This window comes from Manis javanica, chromosome 2 (assembly GCF_040802235.1).
Source record: "Manis javanica isolate MJ-LG chromosome 2, MJ_LKY, whole genome shotgun sequence".
NCBI classification, from domain to species: domain Eukaryota; kingdom Metazoa; phylum Chordata; class Mammalia; order Pholidota; family Manidae; genus Manis; species Manis javanica.
In genome coordinates, this window is record NC_133157.1 from 9251815 (window position 1) to 9271243 (window position 19429).

General features: G+C 36.0%; 1 protein-coding gene across 10 annotated transcripts in view; it reads left to right on the plus strand.

Annotated features, from left to right (window-relative positions):
* MAPKAP1 (MAPK associated protein 1) overlaps positions 1-19429 on the plus strand; it is a 243435-nt gene that overhangs the window by 20117 nt on the left and 203889 nt on the right. For all 10 annotated transcript variants that reach the window (XM_073224491.1, XM_017660194.3, XM_037008157.2 and 7 more), the window contains 2 exons: positions 4163-4490; positions 6925-7014. In XM_073224491.1, coding sequence (XP_073080592.1) covers positions 4232-4490; positions 6925-7014 — 349 coding nt within the window. In that variant the 5' untranslated portion in view covers positions 4163-4231. The remainder of the gene's footprint in view (positions 1-4162; positions 4491-6924; positions 7015-19429) is intronic.

Below are 19429 nucleotides of genomic sequence, written 5' to 3' on the forward strand. Positions count from 1 at the left end.
GGGTAACCTTCCATTGTATATATATATACCACATTTTGTTTATTGTCTGCCATGTATTTTTTTTATAAGGTATCATTGATACACAGTATTATAAAGGTTTCACATGAGCAACACTGTGGTTACTACATTCTCCCATATTTTCAAGTCCCGCACACACACCCCATAGTAGTCACTGTCCATCAGCATCTACCATGTATTTTTAATGACTGTGTTTTGCTGTTTGTATGTGCCATGGCATATGCACTGTTGATGGATATTGTGTTACTTTCAGTTTTTCAGTATCACAAACAATCCTGAGATAAATATTTTTGCATAGTTACCTCCTACAAGTGGGGTTGTCTTAAGGGTACTCATGTTTTACGTTTTGATAGATATTACCAAATTACTCTGAAGAAAGTCCCAATTTTTATTCCTTTTTATAATGCATGAAGAGTGCCCATTTCTCTGAATCCTGCCAACATTAGACTTTAAAAGTCTTTGATCTTTTGCACAGCTGATCAGAAAAAGTAAACTTGTTTTCATCTGTTTGGAATATCTGTGTCTCAGAAATCAAATCTACTTTCAAATGATAATTTGCTGCTCTTAAAGTGATATAAAACATATACTTTTCATTCTGAAAAGTATTGTTGGAATAAGTTGCTCATACGTCCAGGTGACGGTTTTTGAAGGGCACATTGAAGAGAAGCCCTTGTATTTGCATTAATCGAAAAAAGGCAATCCTTTCTTCATAATCACACTTAACACATGATATTCTTATATATGACTTATCTCTACAAGAAAATTGTGTGGACAGTGCAGTTACTGAATTCCTGCTATATGTAAGGTGCTTTGTTGCCAGAAGGGATGTTATACTGGAAGGGTGTTAATGGCCACTGTCCCTATGGAACTTAAAGTCTGAATGTTCCCCAGGACTGTCCTGTGGGAGCTCCCCGATAGAACTGGTATTGAATAAATATTGTTGAGTGAATCGTGCAGACTACTTATTATATGAAGTCATAGTGTACTAATAGAAAAGCTGTCTGCTCAGGTGGAGGTCTTTGGGGGCCTATGTTCTGGAAGGATACAGTTAGGGAGTTGTGTGCGCCTTCAGCAGTGTTTGCCTCTAACTCTTCCTTCATAAAAGGTGATGGAGCAGATCCATTTTCCTGGAAAAGAGTCTGTTGAAGGCACTTCCGTATACTTCTGTTGCTTTGCCCTTTGCCATTTGACTTTTTGGTGCCGGAACAGTCATTAAATGTGTGGCTTCTCAAAGAAGAAGCCCTCGTTTTTGCAGGGGAAGACTATTTATTCATATGAAGTTGAAAGCACCTACCCTTCTGCTGGCAACCTTTCCTGCTGCCTGACTTGCCTGGGGAAGATGCTCCCTGGGATTGCTGCAGGATGGTTGCGGTGCTCTGGCCATCTGAGTTGCTGTGATTCTGTTACCAAACAAATACACTCTTTTTTTTATTATTAAGGTATCATTGATACACACTCTTATGAAGGTTTCATAAGAAAAACAATGTGGTTACTACATTCACCCTTATTATCGAGTCCCCAATACCCTGCAGTCACTGTCCGTTAGTGTAGTAAGATGCTACAGAGTCCCTACTTGTCTTCCCAGTGCTACACTGTCTTCCCCGTGACCCCACACACACCATGTGCACTAATCATGATACCCCACAATCCCTTTCCTCCCTCCCTCCCCACCCACCCTCTCCCACTTCTCCCCTTTCGTAACCACTAGTCTCTTCTTGGAGTCATGAGTCTGCTGCTGTACAAATACTCTCATTTATAAATAATTCTGTACATCTTTTTGTGGTTATATAGGAAGTTCTTATTTTTACAATTGAAATTTAAATGCTCCCCTTTAATTCTGTAATTTTTTTCTGATTAGTACACTTAAAATGGTAGGCCAACATTAACATTTCTGAGACTAAATGCCTCAGGAATTTGACACTTTGAATAATCCCACTGTATTAGGAGATACACTAGGTCTGCATTAGGGTATAATTTTTTATTGATTCTGGGATGCTTTATTCACCTTTGTATTTCCCATTAGCCTCAGTGTAAAGTAAGTGCTCAGCGAATGTATCTAAAGGAAGAAATGAAAGCTAATGTAATTCACTTGATTAGAGATGTTCCTCAGTTAAACTTCCTCTTAATCTCAGTATCTTTATTTTAAGTCCTACCAAGTGATGGCAATAGAATGATGTTACCAGGCAAAAATTTTTTAAATCTCAGTTAGTTATAAGGGTTTATTAACTAGATTCCCCACTGCATTCTATTTCTAGAAGAAACAAATGACAAGAAAATCAGCTGTTACTGGTCTTTCTAAAAATAAATACCTTCTATGACTGTTGTAGGAACATATTCAGTCCAGCTTTCACATTCCTTGCATTTCATTATAGTTTTAGAAGAGCAGGAAGTTGACCCAGATGACCTGCAGAGTCCTTTGTCACAGATACTCTTTTGAGCACTTGTCCTGAATTATTCTCTTATATATCCTCTCATTGTTGGACACCCCCATTTTACAAATGAAGAAAGAAAACAGGCTCAAAAAGGTTAAGGATGTTTTGACTAAGAAAGCTAGCATGTGATTGGGTCAGGATTTGAATCCAGTTCTGCCTATAGGGCCTTGGGTTCTTATCACTCTTCTGTAATACAGTCGTCCCCCCTTTATCCTCGGGGGAATGCATTCCAAGTCCCTCAGTGGAAGCCTGAAACTGCAGATAGTACCAAACCCTATATATATATATATATATATATATATATATTGTTTTTTCCTATACATAATACCTGTGGTAAAGTTTAATTTACAAATTAGGCACAGTAAGAGGTTAACAACAATAATAATACAGTAGAACAATCACAGCAATATACTGTAATAAAAGTTGCATGAATGTGGTCTCTCACTCTCTTAAAATATCTTGTGCTGTAGTCACCCTTCTGAGGATGATAATGTCAGATGATAAAATGCCTATGTGCTGTGAAGTGAGCTGAATGGCACAGGCATCGTGACATAGCATTAGGCTACTGTTGACCTCCTGACCATACGTCAGGATTGTCGCTTCCAGACCACGATTGACTGTGGCAACTGAAATTGCAGATAAGAGGGGACTACTATAATTTCTTTGTTGAATATTCCCACTTAACTGAGGAGGTACCATCTTGTTCCCAGAATAAACATCATTACAGTTCTAACAAGATTTAGGAAGTAGTTCTTATAATTAGGTTTCTAAAATAAGAAATGAATCTGGTAGCAGACATTTGATTAATAAGTTTTATTTTAAAAGCACAGTACTATCTTAAATCAGAAGAAAGGAAAATATATTTATTGAACAAATTTACTTGGGTGGTATATTTTTGTAAAATTCCTACTAACCCAGAAAGCACAGTCTGTGCCCTTTTAGATACCTCACAACCAAATGTAAACTGAAGAAATACAGTTTCATATGTCAGCACATCATTTGAGGAAAACACAGTTTGTCCCCCCATCTTCCTATAAAGTAATGAGAAGACTGAATGGAAATGAAGGGAGAAAGAAGGGAAAATTTATTGTTATAACAGTAATTATGAGCTACGAGGGGCCTGATGAAGGAGTTGCTACTATAGTTAACCCTTGAACAACACAGGTTTGAACTGTGTGGGTCTGCTTACAATGTGGGTTTTTTTAAATAAGTATGTTGGGAAAATTTTTGGAGATTTGTGACAATTTGAGGAAACATTTTCTCTTGTAAGAATACAGTATATAATACATACAACATATAAAATATGTGTTGTGTTAATCGACTGTTTATGTTATTGGTAAGGCTTCCAGTCAACAGTAGGCTATTAGTAGTTAAGGTTTGGACGAGTCAAAAGTTATATTCATATTTTTTTACTGCATGTGGGGGTCCGTGCTCCAAAGCCACAAATTGTTCAAGGATCATCTGTATTTTTTTTGCAAGAGAGCAAGCTTTCCTCTCTGATGCCGTGGAGATCTCATTGACTAGAACTGCAGCCTCTAGTACTTACCTGGATTTCCTCTCAGCATAGATTTAATCCTTTTAAGCTCCTGGGTACAGGGATAAATGCTGGTTTTCAAGGTAGCATTTTCAAACAAACATTGAATTTGTTTGAAAAGTGATTTGGTCATTTTCTGCCTTATTCTTAAACATTGCTGTATACATTATGTTTCTAGGTAGGTGAGCCTGTGAAACAATATGAAGAAGAGAAAATAGCCTTTTAAGGAAATTGGCCCACAGAAAGGATGGCCTTCTTGGACAATCCAACTATCATTCTAGCTCATATTCGACAGTCACACGTGACCAGTGATGACACAGGAATGTGTGAGATGGTTCTCATTGATCATGATGTTGACCTAGAGAAGATTCATCCTCCTTCAATGCCTGGAGACAATGGGTCAGAAATTCAGGGAAGCAATGGTGAGACTCAGGGCTATGTATATGCCCAATCAGTTGATATCACCTCAAGTTGGGACTTTGGTATTAGAAGACGCTCAAATACAGGTAAATATTGCCTTTTAGTCATGTTTTCTGAGCTTTAAATCAATTAACAATCTTATACAATAATGCATAATGTTGGAATGGGTTTAATGAGAGTTTCTGTGTATTAGCAGGACCATGCATGTATTACTCTAAGAGTGAGTCTAAGCAACATTTCCATCTGTGAATGAATGGGGAGAACTTCTGGAATGATGCTATTAGAAGGAAGGAGGCAGAAAGGGATAGGTGAAAGAGCTGACTATGAGAGGCATGTTGGATATTCAGTTTCTAAATAGACAGTATGCAGGAAAGGAAGTAGACTTGTTTTGAGCGTCTTCACAGAGCAACACATTAGTCCCAGTAGGTAGACTAGTGGAAGCAGATTTCAGGTTGACGTAATAAAGAACCTTTAAAACAGAGCTGACTAGTCAAGGAGTGTTCCGAGACAGATAGTTCTTGCCCCTGGAGGACTTGTTGTGGAGGGATGGGGGTTGGAGGGAGACCACTGAATATTTGTTAGGGCTGCTGTAATAGGAATTCCTACATTGGGTATGAGCTTTGAAAAGGTGCCCCTGTTTTTAATACATTACCTATTTTTCTTAATGTTAATTTCTACCCTTTATCTTTGTGGCTTAAAATGCTCAACTTTGGTATATCAGTATTTAGTAATTAGCTTTTAAAAGCTTATCATTGCCCATATTCCGGCTTATATTTTTTTTGAAGACTTTCAAGGGGAATGTGATGAGCTAAGGCCTTTACCTAATAAATTATTTAGAATATATAATGTATTTTGTTACAATATGATAGGGTGGGTATTCTAGGAGATAATTTTTTTTTTTTTTAGATAATCAGAAAATGTAGTCTCCTGATTAGTAGCAGTAACCTGCTATTTCCCAGGAAAAGTAATAGCAGGAGATGAGGTAGAACACTGAAAACATTTACATGTTTATTTTTATTTTCATAGACCAAATGTCATGCGTACATAAAGGAGTACTGCAGGTAGCACAGGATACAATTTACAGTAAACAACATGTTGAGGTTTTGATTCAGAATTCAGCATTCTGTGACATCTACAAAGAAAAATTTACTCTTATGATGAAAATAATTAATAGCATTTCCCAGTATCTAAAAGAACTTTTATCAAAATAGGATTTGAATGAAGTCTTGAATATAATTTAGAACCATTGATTCTCACTTCTCTAGGTGAAACTGACTTCCTTGCAAGTTACTGAGATGGTATCTCATATGACAGGTTGAATAGATTTCAGTAGGAGAATGCAGCTAAATTGAGAGCTTTATGATTATGTTACTTTAGCTATACCCTTCATGTTTATTAATTGCAGTTGAATGTATTTTTCTTCAGTGGAATTTGGTTATTAGATACAGTGATGTCAGAATGCTTTCGCCAGCATCATTTAAAATTTCCGGCAAGTTTAATTTCACTGTTTCTCTACCACAATGCGCAGGCAGGCAGTTGAAAGAGAAATTTATTTTATTTTTATTAATTGTGCCAGGATAGGAAGTTGAAGATTAGCCAGAGGAGACTGATTTCAAGAGATGGCATCAATTCTGACTTTTTTTTCCCATTGTGGTCTCCGTATGCAGCAGTTGTTAATGTATCCTGGACAGTATTTCTTTAAAAGATCAGTTCACTGATTTTTGAAGGTTTATCAGCCAGTGGTAATATAGTCACAAATGCATAATTTTAGGTGACGCTTTTGTTATTATCATTGGAATTATTTAAGATAGCACTTAGATGCTAGTAATTAACTAAGATTGTGGGGTGTCCTAATGACAAAGGAATTTACTTTTTGGTCCTTTCAGCATATCTTAAAAATTTTGTGCAAGAAAAATTGTTCTTTTTAAGATTTGACAAATGTTACAAAGATACAAATCATTTATTTTACTACCTATAAACTGTTTCAGCCCACTGAAGAAAAGCTATGCTAATTTATATAGCTTTGACATTTTATAATTTTCATGATTTTTAGATAAAGGATTTTATATTTAAAACTTTAATAGTCTAGTCTGAGTTCATTTATCTTTAATTTTTGAAACGGGTAGAGTAATTCATAACAGTAATTTTATTCCAGTAATGTAATATTCACTTCAGTTCATTTGTGCATTAAAATTCCTTTAAGACCGTTATTAATGATTTATATAATGAAATGTCATATTAATCACAGAAGTTTTCACATTTTATTATTCTCTTCCATGTTAATACTATCTTTATGATCTCTATTAATGTTTTATATCCTCTAATTTCAATTATAAATCAAGAATATTTTCATGTTTTTGTTGGTATTTGCTTTTCAGGGGTGCCACCTTTAAAATTTTATGACTTTTCCCCTACATATGCAATATAAAACATCTTTATTCATATAAGGGTAGTTAATTATGTCTTTGTTTATAGTAAACTTTCATTGACAAACTTATAGTTATAATATTTCTTTTCAAGCTCAAAGATTAGAACGACTCCGAAAAGAGAGACAAAACCAGATCAAATGCAAAAATGTTCAGTGGAAAGAAAGAAATTCTAAGCAATCAGGTAAATGGAAATAATTTTAATTGTTAATTTGAGATTTATGTATTTGGTTTCTATTTTTATATAAGAACTTTTATTTTTAATTTATCCTTTTAAATCCTCTGGGCAGATACCTCCTGTATTTTCAGCTTTGAACACTTTCACTTGGGTATCTTGGCACTCTGAAGCTGTGTATGCATTAGGTCTTATCGTTTTGGCCGCTCTTCATTCTGTCACAGGAATTGATGTGTGCAAGGCACATTTTGTACAAACTATATGCCAGTACCTTGTTCTTAGAGCCAAGCAGTACCTATGACTTGGATGGGGCTTTGGGTTATAGATTCTTCCTGGCAGTTTCAACTGAGACTTTCTGCTGCCTCATCAGAGCCCCAATAACAGGATTTTGTTTTTGCATATATGCAAAACTTAAAAAACCATTACATTGAGATATTGTTAGCATTTGCAGTTTGTGCTCATATGTTATGGATATGAAAAAGCTGGCTTTATTACCTAATTTCAAAGCTTCAATTTCAGCAAGAAGAGAAGACTTAAAAAAATTTTTGAAATAAAATGCTACTAAAATACTTTCTAATATTTGTATCATGTTTCCTAAGCTTTGTCCTTTTTTCTCCTTTCAGAGGAATGTTTGCAGTCTTTCTGTATCTTCCTAGCCCCACTCTGGCATGTAATAGATGTCCAATCAATTTTTGTTGATTGACTCCATCACTACATCAAATTATAAAACTGACAATATTAATAATTATTATATTAACATCAGTACCTACATAGTGCTGTTCTAAGCACTTTACATGCATATCTTTCAGTGCAGTGGGTTTATAAGGTGTAGGTATCACTGCTGTCATTAACAGATGAGAAAGAGGTTCAGAGAGATTTAACTTGCTAAAGTTAACAGGGCTAGAAATTGGTATTGTTGTAGAACCATGTTTTGTATATAACAGTCTGCATCTAAAGGACAATCCTTTCTGCCAAACCACATTGTGACTTCCCATAGTTATTGAATGTCTTTTTAGTTTGCTCTTAATACTTTAAAAAAAAACTCTCTAGGTTGGCTTCTTCTGTTGACCCAGGTAATACTTCTCTCTGTTGTATTTAATACAAACTGAAAAACATTTATATCATTTAACTTGTCTACTTTTCTCAAAATTTGTATATATTGTAATGCTTTTTCTATTAATCTCTTCTCAATGAATACAGAGCCAATTTCTCTAAGCCCATCTTGCCAGCTACCTTTATTTTGCCTTTTCATCTCCTTATCTTAAAAGAAAAATAGATAGATAGATAGATAGATAGATAGATAGATAGATAGATAAGTATAGATAGATAGATAGATAGATAGATGAGTAGAGCACCTCAAAAATAACTGCATTAATCCTTTTACGATATAAGTTCTTCAGCTTAAATTTGGCACATCTAATAATCTAGTGATTAGATACATCTAATAAATTCAGATTCATCTCCCACTCCTTAAAGTTAATCCACATTAGCTTCTTTTTTTAAATTTTATTGAGGTATCATTGATATACAATTTTACGAAGGTTTCGCATGAGCAACGTTGTGGTTACTGCATTAGTTCATATTATCAAGTCCCCCACACAAATCCCATTGCAGTCACTGTCCATCAGCGTTGTAAGATGTTATAGGGTGACTACTTTTCTCTGCTATACTGCCTTCCCCATGCCCCCCTACTCTATTATGTGTGCTAATAATACCCTTTAATCCCCTTCTCCCTCCATCCCAAACCGCCCTCCCCAGTCCCTTTCCCTTTGGTAACTGCTAGTCCCTTCTTGGAGTCTGTGAGTCTGCTGCTGTTTTGTTCCTTCAGTTTTGCTTTGTTCTTATACTCCACATATGAGTGAAATCATTTGGTACTTGTCTTTCTCCACCTGGTTTATTTCACTGAGCATATACCCTCTAGCTCCATCCATGTTGTTGCAAATGGTAGGATTTGTTTTCTTCTTATGGCTGAATAATATTCCATTGTGTATATGTACCACCTCTTCTTTATCCATTCATCTACTGATGGACACTTAGGTTGCTTCCATATCTTTGCTATTGTAAATAGTACTGCAAAAAGCAGGGTGCATATGTCTTTTTGAATCAGGAATTTTGTTTTCTTCGGGTAAATTCCCAGGAGTGGAACTCCTGGGTCAAATGGTATTTCTATTTTTAGGTTTTTGAGGAACCTCCATATTGCTTTCCACAATGAGTGAACTAATTTACACTCCCACCAGTAGTGTAGGAGGGTTCCCCTTTCTCCACATCCTTGCTAGTATTTGTTGTTTCTTGTCTTTTGAATGTTGATCATCCTAACTGGTGTGAGGTGATATGTCATGGTTTTAATTTGCATTTCCCCGATGATTAGTGATGTGGAGCATCTTTTCATGTGCTTGATGGCCATCTGAATTTCTTCTTTGGAGAAGTGTCTGTTCATATCAGCTGCCCATTTTTTAATTGGGCTATCTGCTTTTTTGGGTGTTGAGACATGTGAGCTTTTTATCTATTTTGGATGTTAACCCCTTATCGGATATATTATTTACGAATATATTCTCCCATACTGTAGGATGCCTTTTTGTTCTGCTGATGGTGTCCTTTGCTGTGCAGAAGCTTTTTAGTTTGATATAGTCCCATTTGTTCATTTTTGCTTTTATTTCCCTTGCCCAAGGAGATGTGTTCAGGAAAAAGTTGGTCATGTATTCAAGAAATTTTTTTAAAATAATTTTTTTTATTAGGGTATCATTGATTTGAAAACTCTTATGAAGGTTTCGCATGAAAAACAATGTGGTTACTACATTCACCCATATCATCAAGTCCCCCCCATATCACATTGCAGTCACTGTCCATCAGTGTAGTAAGATGCCACAGAGTCACTACTTGTCTTCTCTGTGCTACACTGTCTTCCCTGTGATCCCCCACACCATGTGTACTAATCATAATATCCCTCAATCCCCTTCTCCCTCCCTCTCTATCTACTTTTCTTCTTTGGTAACTGCTAGTCCCTTCTTGGAATTTGTGAGTCTGCTATTCAAGGGATTTTTGCCTGTTTTTTCTTCTAAGAGTTTTATGGTTTCATGACTTACATTCAGGTCTTTGATTCACTTCGAGTTTACTTTTGTGTATGGGGTTAGACAATAATCCAGTTTCATTCTCTTGCATGTAGCTGTCCAGTTTTGCCAACACCAGTTGTTGAAGAGGCTGTCATTTTCCCATTGTATACCCATGGCGCCTTTGTTGTATATTAATTGGCCACACGTATGTGGATTTGTATCTGGACTTTCTGTTCTATTCCATTGATCTATGGGTTTGTTCTTATGCTCGTACCAAATTGTCTTGATTATTGTGGCTTTGTAGTAGAGCTTGAAGTTGGGGAGTGTAATCGCTCCAGCTTTATTCTTCCTTCTAATCCACATTAACTTCTATTCAGTGTTTCACAGAATGTGCTGCAGAAATAAGTAGTTCTCTTTTTTGCTTTGATTTGTAACCACACTGTCCATTATATATGTATACTTTTCTCTCCCTGTTTTCTTCCCTCCTGTCTCTCACAGATTTCAGTAATTGACCCTTTGTTCTTACTTCTGGGAAAGCCCTGTAATATGCCTCTTCATGCTTTGAAATGTTCACCTTGATTCTGGCCAGACCAGTAGCCTGCCTGGTGGTTACACCTGATACTTAGAGTGACCCTTATCAATGCACAAAATAATGTCTCTAAATTCTCTGTTAAGCTGGGTTCCATCATTACTACAGCTTGGTACTTTAGTTCTTTATGAACTTAACTAATCTGCATGCCTTGTGACTACATGATAAGTGAAATACCTTAGAGTAAGATCCTTTTTGTATTTCGGTAACCAAAACTTTGTGAATAAATGTAAACATGGTCATTGGAAGACAGCTTTGTCAAGAGTAATGTCAAATTAAGGTCCCAGTATTTTTAACTTATTGTTTATTGTTTAAAATGGTTTGGTATATTCTTTACAAAAGTAGTTACTATTCTTATTCGCTTAGTTTTTTTACAAGTATTTCTTCCATTAACTTCTGGGTGTATTATAATTCTGTTTGAGGTCCTTGGGGAAATACATGATTCCTGTCCTCAAGAAGTTTGAAGTCTAATTGGAAGACAAGGCTGTTTATACATCAAGTTAAACAATAATAATAATAATAGAGTTTATAACAATCATTTATGAATATTCTTGAGGTTTTCTTTATGTAACTTTTATTATTGGTTTGTTAAAAGAACAGCTCCCCGATATGGTGGCTATTCAGAAATACATCCTAAAGTACATGTTATAATGATATGTCCTGTAGCAATTTCTAGGCCCTGTCTGTGGAAGTCCTGATTCAGTAGGTAGAGGCCGGGGTCCATAAAGCTCTCTTTTTCAGGGGCTCCCTAGTTGGTTCTTACAGTAACCAGCTCTGAGGACCACTGGCATGTAGTGTGCTAGCCACTGAGTCTGCTGCTTCTTCATGGAAGTCCAGCAGATGAGCTGTTAATATTTCTACATTTATAGGTGATAAAAATGGAGCCCAGAGGGTAAGTGACTTTTCTGTTACTTACTTAATAAGTGGCAAAGCCAGAATTCTGGCCAGTCTGCCCCCATGGGCTGCGCTCAGTGTACTCTGCTCCATTCTCTCCCACAGTGTAGGTAGAAAGGAGCTGCTCCTGGAGCTTTGGGTATTGAGGAGTCTTTGGTGTTTCCTTGTTCCTTTCCTTCTCTGTGTGTCAGCTACAGCCAGGGTTCAGGAAAGTTGCTGAAGCCTCTCTATTTAAAGAAAAAAATTCTTTATAGAAAATTTGAAGAGAATATAAAAATGAAAATAAACTACCAATAATCTCACATTCAGAGAACTGTTGTTAACATTCTGATGTATTTATTCTTGATTGTATTTATACTTTAAACACTCTAATCATACCTCCTATGATCTTTTTTGTATTTTTTGCATATATAAATACTATATAAATGCAACGCTTTGTGTTGTCTTCCTACTGTTCTTTTTATTGTCTTCATATTACACTTTTACACTAAGGTTATTTCTAGATGTTTTGTATTTTGTGTTAACTTTGTAAGTAGCATCTTCCTCACAACTTTCTTACCGTTCTTGTAAAGAAATCTGTTACTTTTATATGTCTGTTTTGTATCCTGAACCCTTATTAGTTATAATGTGCATTCTCATTTTCCTGAATGCTATACCAAGAGTTTTCTCATAAACCAAATGATAACTAACTTTCTAGGCTAGTGTATTTTCAGTTTTTGTGTTTGTTGAGGTCTTCCAGCTGTCAGTATTGGTTAGGACCTTTCAGTTGTAAAAAGAGCAAGTGAAGTTGAAGTTGAAGAGCAGCTTGAAGCTGAGCAACTCAGAAAGTATAGTTGTGCCGTATGATGGCTTGGACCCAGGAGGAAGGGCTCTTGTGATCCTCACCCATCTTACCCCTGCTTCTTTGTGCCCATCTGCTTTCTCCTTCTTCCTGTTCTCCCTATCACCACACTACTTTTTCTATATCTCTGGTCCACGTTTATTCATTCAGCATCTATTTATTAAGCTCCTACAGTTTGCAAGGATAGCCAGACACTGTTATAGGCCTATAACATAGAGCAGTGAGCAAGACAATGTCCCCGCCCTCCTGGGGCTTGTGGGAGAGCTAGACAGTAACCATTCAGAGGATGTCGGAATGGGGTAAGTGGCATAGAGAAAAGGATAGCCAGCTAAGGGGAATGAGGAATGCTATTTCACATAGGGTAATCAGGGAAGGCCTCATTAGGAGGGTGATAGTTGAGCAGAGATCTGAAGGAGTGAGCCAGGCAAATATTAGGAGAGGAGTGTTTTAAGACATGGGAATAGCAAGTGAAAAGTTTCTTTGGCAGAAGTGTGCCTGATGCATTCAATGCATAGCAAGGAAGGGTGCTTATTTGTTAAAGTAGAGTAATCCAGGTGAAAAAAGTAGAGTAAGTTAAATGGGATCAGAGAAGTAAATAGTGGGAGACCTGATTATGGAGGATCTTGTGAGGAATTTTTTTGCTCTGCGCGATGGGATATTTTTTTTGGGGTGAGGTGATTTGATCACAGTAGTGATGTGGTATGTTATTTTTTTTTCCTGCTTAAATTTACTTCAAAACAACTTTTTATTACAGAAAATGTCAAACATATCAAACTGGAGAAAATGGTATAATGAACCCCCAACACCCATCACCCAGCTTGAGCAATTAACATCATAATGGCTAGTCTTGTGTCTTTTATACATTCACCTCTACTCCCCACCCAGATTATTTTTAAGAATATCTCAGCTATTATATACTTTCATACCTATTTACCTGTTTTTTAACTCATAGGAAAACTACAGTGCCACAGCTCTCCAAAAAATTAGCAGAATTTCTTTAATATTATCAAATATTTCCCTGATTATCTAAAATGTTTCTCTCTTTTTTCCAGTTCATTTGTGCAGATCTAGATCTAAGGTCCACACATTACTTTTGGTTAACATGACTCATTTCCTTTTTAATCTATGGATTCTTCTTCACTTTTTTCTTTGTAATTTATTTGTTGAAGAGACTGGGTCTTTTGCCCTTCAGAATTTCCTATATTCTGTATTTTGCTGTGTCCTGTGTCTTCATTTAATATGTTCCTCTATTTTCCTATAGACTGGTAGCTGGATCTAGAAACTTACTCAGATCTAAGTTTGATTCTTGGTAAGAATATTTTGTACAGGCTGACCTGTACTTCCTGTTGCATTATACTGGGAAACATGGAATGTCTTCGTTTTGTGATGTTAAGATTGAAGGTGAAACAGGTTTTATCCCTCCATTGTTAAGTTGCTACCATCAGTTTTTCACCTAATGGTTTCAGTGGCCATTGGTGGGCATTGCCTAGAAGCATTATTTCATTAGGGGTTGTAAAACAGTGATTTGTAATTTTATGAGTCTTTCTTCATTTAATAACTTGTTCTATATAAAGAACTTTTCCTAATTTAGTATTTGGTTATCCTCAGATATAGTCCCTACAAGAAAGGCAGGATAAATGCTTGATTCTTTTCCTTTGTTAATAGTTTTCAGAATTAAAAAAAGTGTGTTCTCTATCATCCTATATAGTTGACCAATGGAGTTTTTTTCCTTTCATATTATTATGGACTTTCAGGTTTTTAAAGCATATTTTATACTTTTAATTTCATTGCAGTTCTTAATCTTTCCTCTTGCCAGAATTGTCTCTGTATTTCATAAGTGCCTTCATATTGGCTTCTAAATTCTTTTGACACAATCCCGGTAATCTTTCATAGCTTCCTCGCTTTTTGTATGACAAGATGCCCCAGGCTCATTTTACACATTTTCTCCAAATCTGGAGCCAGCCTTTTCTCTGGGGAGTCATGGTTCTTTTTAGTGGTAAGTGTTATTAAGAGGCCACAACCTGAACTCTAGGGGGTACCCATTTAGTTGCTTTTTTCCTTGTGGGCCTTTCAAGAGATAGAACTCAGGAAAAAAAAAATACAGTTTTTAAGAGGAAATGCATTGTGAGTTAATGCTGATAATTCCAGTTCAGATTTAAGATTACAGAGTGTTTATTTACCTCTTTTGATTTTATGTTAATGATCTTTCCCTTATGCTGAAAATCTTGGTTCCAGAATAGTAGTATCAGTGTCATTACTAACAATATGATTACTAAAACCAGTTTAATATATTTTTTTGCCCTTTTCTTATATTCCATTAGAGAATATACAGTCAAATTGTGTGATAAAGTTACTTAAAATAATTCCTCTCTTTAAACTCCCAACTCAGTATTACCCTTAGGTTCATTTATTTCATTTTGCTTTTATTTTTAGAAATTACACATAATTTTCTTTAATAATTATATAAAACATTGACACAGTTCCAAAATTGAATACATAAACCAAGGTAAAATCAGAGAAATCTAGCCTCAAGTTCTTGTCTCTTCCGCTCTTCATATAGTCATTTTTTAAAAAGTTGTGGGTTTTTTTGGTCCACTTAAAACTATATGTAAGCATATTTATCTTCATATCCCCTTCTTTTTGGGTTAAAGATAGCATACTCTACACTATTTTATTCAATACTTTTTTCACTTCGCACATCCTGTGAATTACTCTGGTGAGTATATAGTGATAGGCCTCATTCCATTTTACAGCTTCATAATACTCCATGTACTATATATAGTTTAGCCAACCAGTCCCCTGTTGAAGGATCCTGAGTTGTTTTCAGGCTTTTGCTGTTACAAATGGCACTGCAATGCATGGCTTTACACATATGTGTTGTGTTTTGTTTTATGCCAGTGTGTCTAAGATTAGAATCCTGAAAGTGGTATTGTGTCAAAGGGCAAATATGCGATTTACCTTGATGTGCCAGCTTCCCTTCTGTAAGTGTTTTGCTGTTTTTACATTCTCTCTAGTAATATACAGAGTGTCTATTTCTTCATTGCCTTAAACTTTCAGATTTTTGCCAATCAGATAGATAAAAGAGTCTCAGTGTAGTTTTAATCTGCATTAAATTAAATTTGCATCTCTTCGGAATGTGTTGAGCATCTTCCCATTTGTTTAAGAGCCATTTAAATGTCTTTTTTCTGTGAACATTTTATATTTCTTGCCCATTTTTCTATAAGGCTGCTGATCAGTATCTTATCTACTTTTAGAATATTTATGTATTAGAAATATTAACCTTTATTCTTTCCTACTTTATCATTTTTCTTCTTACTTAGCCAGTTTTTTCCCATAGAAAAGTTTTTCACTTCCATGTGGTCAAATTTATCAGTTGTCTTCTTAAGTTTATAACTTATATTTTAAATGACTCATATTGGCTGACTGGTTGGGATGAGGTGGAGGAAGCAAGGGCAGAAACAAGATGAGTTTGAAGGTGATGATAATAATCCAGCTTTGGGGTGCTTCTGGGTATCCTCTGAAGTTTCTGAGAGGAAAAGAAGAGTGGGGATGACTCTCAAGTTTTTAGCTCAACAGGATTAAGTTGCCGTTAACTGAGAAGGAGGAGATTGTGGGAGGGGCAGGTTTCAGGGAAGATCAAGAATTTGATTATGGACATGTCAAGTTTGAGATACCTATTGGACATCCAAGTGGAGACAGCAAATTTAAAGTTGAATTTGTGAGTCTCTAGTGTAGGGAATGAAAGGAAGGTTTAGTAATAATCTCTTGGGAATAATCAGCATGTAGAGCACATTTATTTAGGTGGTCCCTTTTTGTGTATTTTTATTGAGATTTGCTTTACACATGTTAAAATGTACAGATAATTATACAGTTCAATTTTATATATATATATTTTTTTATTTTGGTATCATTAATGTACAATTACTTGAACAACATTATGGTTACTAGACTACCCCTATTATCAAGTCTCCCCCACATACCCCATTACAGTCACAGCCTATCAGTGTAGTAAGATGCTATAGAGTCATTACTTATCTTCTCTGTATATACTGCCTTTCCTGTGCCCTCCCCCCCTGATACATTATGTGTGCTAATCATAATACCCTCTTTTCCCCCTTATCCTTCCCTTCCTACCCATCCTCCCCAGTTTCTTTCCCTTTGGTAACTGTTAGTCCATTCTTGGGTTCTGTGAGTCTGCTGCTGTTTTGTTCCTTCAGTTTTTGCTTTGTTCTTATGCTCCACAAATGAGTGAAATCATTTAATACTTGTCTTTCTCTGCCTGGCTTATTTTACTTAGCCTAATACTCTCTAGCTCCATCCATGTTGTTGCAAATGGTAGGGTTTGTTTTCTTTTTATGACTGAATAATATTCCATGTGTATATGTACCACATCTTCTTTATCCATTCATCTACTGATGGACACTTAGGTTGCTTCCATTTCTTGGCTTTTGTAAGTAGTGCTGCCATAAACATAGGGGTGCATATGTCTTTTTCAAACTGGGCTCCTGAATTCTTAGGGTAAATTCCTAGAAGTGGAATTCCTGGGTCAAATTTTTAGTTTTTTTGAGGAAACTCCATATTGCTTTCCACAATGGTTGAACTAGTTTACATTCCTAACAGCAGTATAGGAGGGTTCCCCTTTCTCCACATCCTCGCCAACATTTGTTGTTGTCTTTTGAATGTTGGTCATCCTAACTGGTGTGAGGTGATATCTCATTGTGGTTCTAATTTGCATTTCTCTGATGATTAGCAATGTGGAGCATCTTTTCATGTGCCTGTTGGCCATCTGAATTTCTTCTTTGGAGAAATGTCTATTCAGCTCCTCTGCCCATTTTTTAATTGGCTTATTTGCTTTTTGTTTGTTGAGGTGCATGAGTTCTTTATATAATTTGGATGTCAACCCCTTATCGGATATGTCATTTATGAATATAATTCTCCCATACTGTAGGATGTCTTTTTGTTCTACTGATGGTGTCCTTTTCTGTACAGACGCTTTTTAGTTTGATATAGTCCCACTTGTTCATTTTTTCTTTTGTTTCCCTTGCCTGTTTATGTCCAAGAGATTTTTGCCTATATTTTTTTCTAAGAGTTTTATGGTTTCATTACTTACATTCAGGTCTTTGATGATCCATTTTGAGTTTACTTTTGTATATGGGGTTAGACAATAATCCAGTTTCATTCTCTTATATGTAGCTGTCCAGCTTTGCCAGTACCAGCTATTGAAGAGACCGTCATTTCCCCATTGTATATCCATGGCTTCTTTATCATATATTAATTGACCATATATGCTTGGGTTTATATCTGGGCTCTCTATTCTGTTCCACTGGTCTATGGGTCTGTTCTACAGTTCAATTTTTGACAAACATATTAATATCTGAGTAGCTAGCATCCCACTCAAGTACAGAGCATTTCTATACCTCAGAAAGTTCCTTGGTGCCCCTTTCCAGTCAGTCCACACTCCAGAGGCCACTATTGTTCTGATTTATATTACCACAATTTAATTTCATCTTTTATAGATGATACGTAAAATATAAGGTTGGATGAGATTACCAAGGGTGTGAATGTGGATATAGAAAAGGAAGATCCAAGTACTATGCCTTGGGAAATGATTTCAGGGGAAAATGAGGAGGAATCAGCAAGGAAACTAAGGGTAGGAGAGAACCAGATAGTCCTGGAAACCGAGTGCAAACAGTGTTTCAGAAAGGATGGAGTGATGAGCTGTCAAATGCTCCCAAGATTTCTTGTAAAATGAGGATTAAAAATTGACCAATAGATTTATCAAGAAGGGGATCATTGGTGACCTTGATACAAGCTGCTTTGGTGGAGTGATGGGGCCTGAATGCCTAACTGGTGTGGGTTTGAATGAATGGAAGGAGAGGAGCAGGACAGCAAGATTACAAACATTTTGAGGAGCAGAAAAATAGGGTAGTAATGATAGGAGTGTGGGATTGAAGGGGAATTTTCTTTTCTTTTCTTTTTAACGAGCAGTATTTCAGTATCTTTGTGTGCTGATGCAACTAATCCAGTAAGAGGGGAAAGTTGAAAATGGGAGAGAATTGCTTGAGTGGTGCTTTTGAGTCAGTAGGAGGGGAAGGGCTCTAGTGCACAAAGGAGACGCTGGCCTGAGTTACGGGCATGGCAGTATGTCCATGGTCACAGGAGGGAAGGAAGGCCAGTCGAAGTGCAGGGGAAAGCACGCAGAAGTTCCCTTTTGGTTGTTTCTGTTTCTCAGTCAGGCAGGGAGGAAGAGGAAAAATGTCACAGATTGAGGTGAGAGTTCTAAGTGTGAGTTTGTCTGAGAATGGAAGAGTTAATATATCATCACCTCACATCTAACCCTGCTGATAACAGCTGTGTCACTTGGATAAGTTACTTGCAATTGCTATGCCTCAGTTTGTTTGTGGAGCTAGAAGTAACTTGTCTCTTAAGTTTGTTGTGAGGACAAGGTGAGAAGACACATAGTATCATTCCTGGCCCACGTAGTAGGTATTTAATAAAATAAAATTTAATAAAAAGAAGCATAGCAATAAAATTGTTAATAGATTACAGCTAGAACAGCACTTCTAATATTTAAAATACTACTTAAATCTAATAGTAATCTAAAACTTTTCCAAATATGCATTTTGTATCTGTTGATTACATGTATTTATATATTCAGAATATGGAATTAGATAGCCAAGTGCCACATTTTTAACAAGAATTAGATCCTTTTCTCCTGGTTTGCCACTTAAATCTATAGAGACTCATTTGATAAATTTGTCCCACTAGTTTGTTGAAAAGATAGTTTTAGTTACGTCTCTATTTCAGAGCTTTGGTCTCTCAGTTCAGTTTGACTACGCTGAAGAATGGAAGGGGTTGAACCTATTATTGCAGATTTTATGGTTTATTTAAACATTTAAGTATGGAAATTTTCTAATATTAACAAAAATAAAAAGTATAATGATCCCCCAAGTACTTATCATCTAACTATTGCCTTAAATGATATCCAGATGAATTTAGAGAATTAAATGATCTTTGAGAAGATTTGGAATTCACTTGTCTTGAATAAGA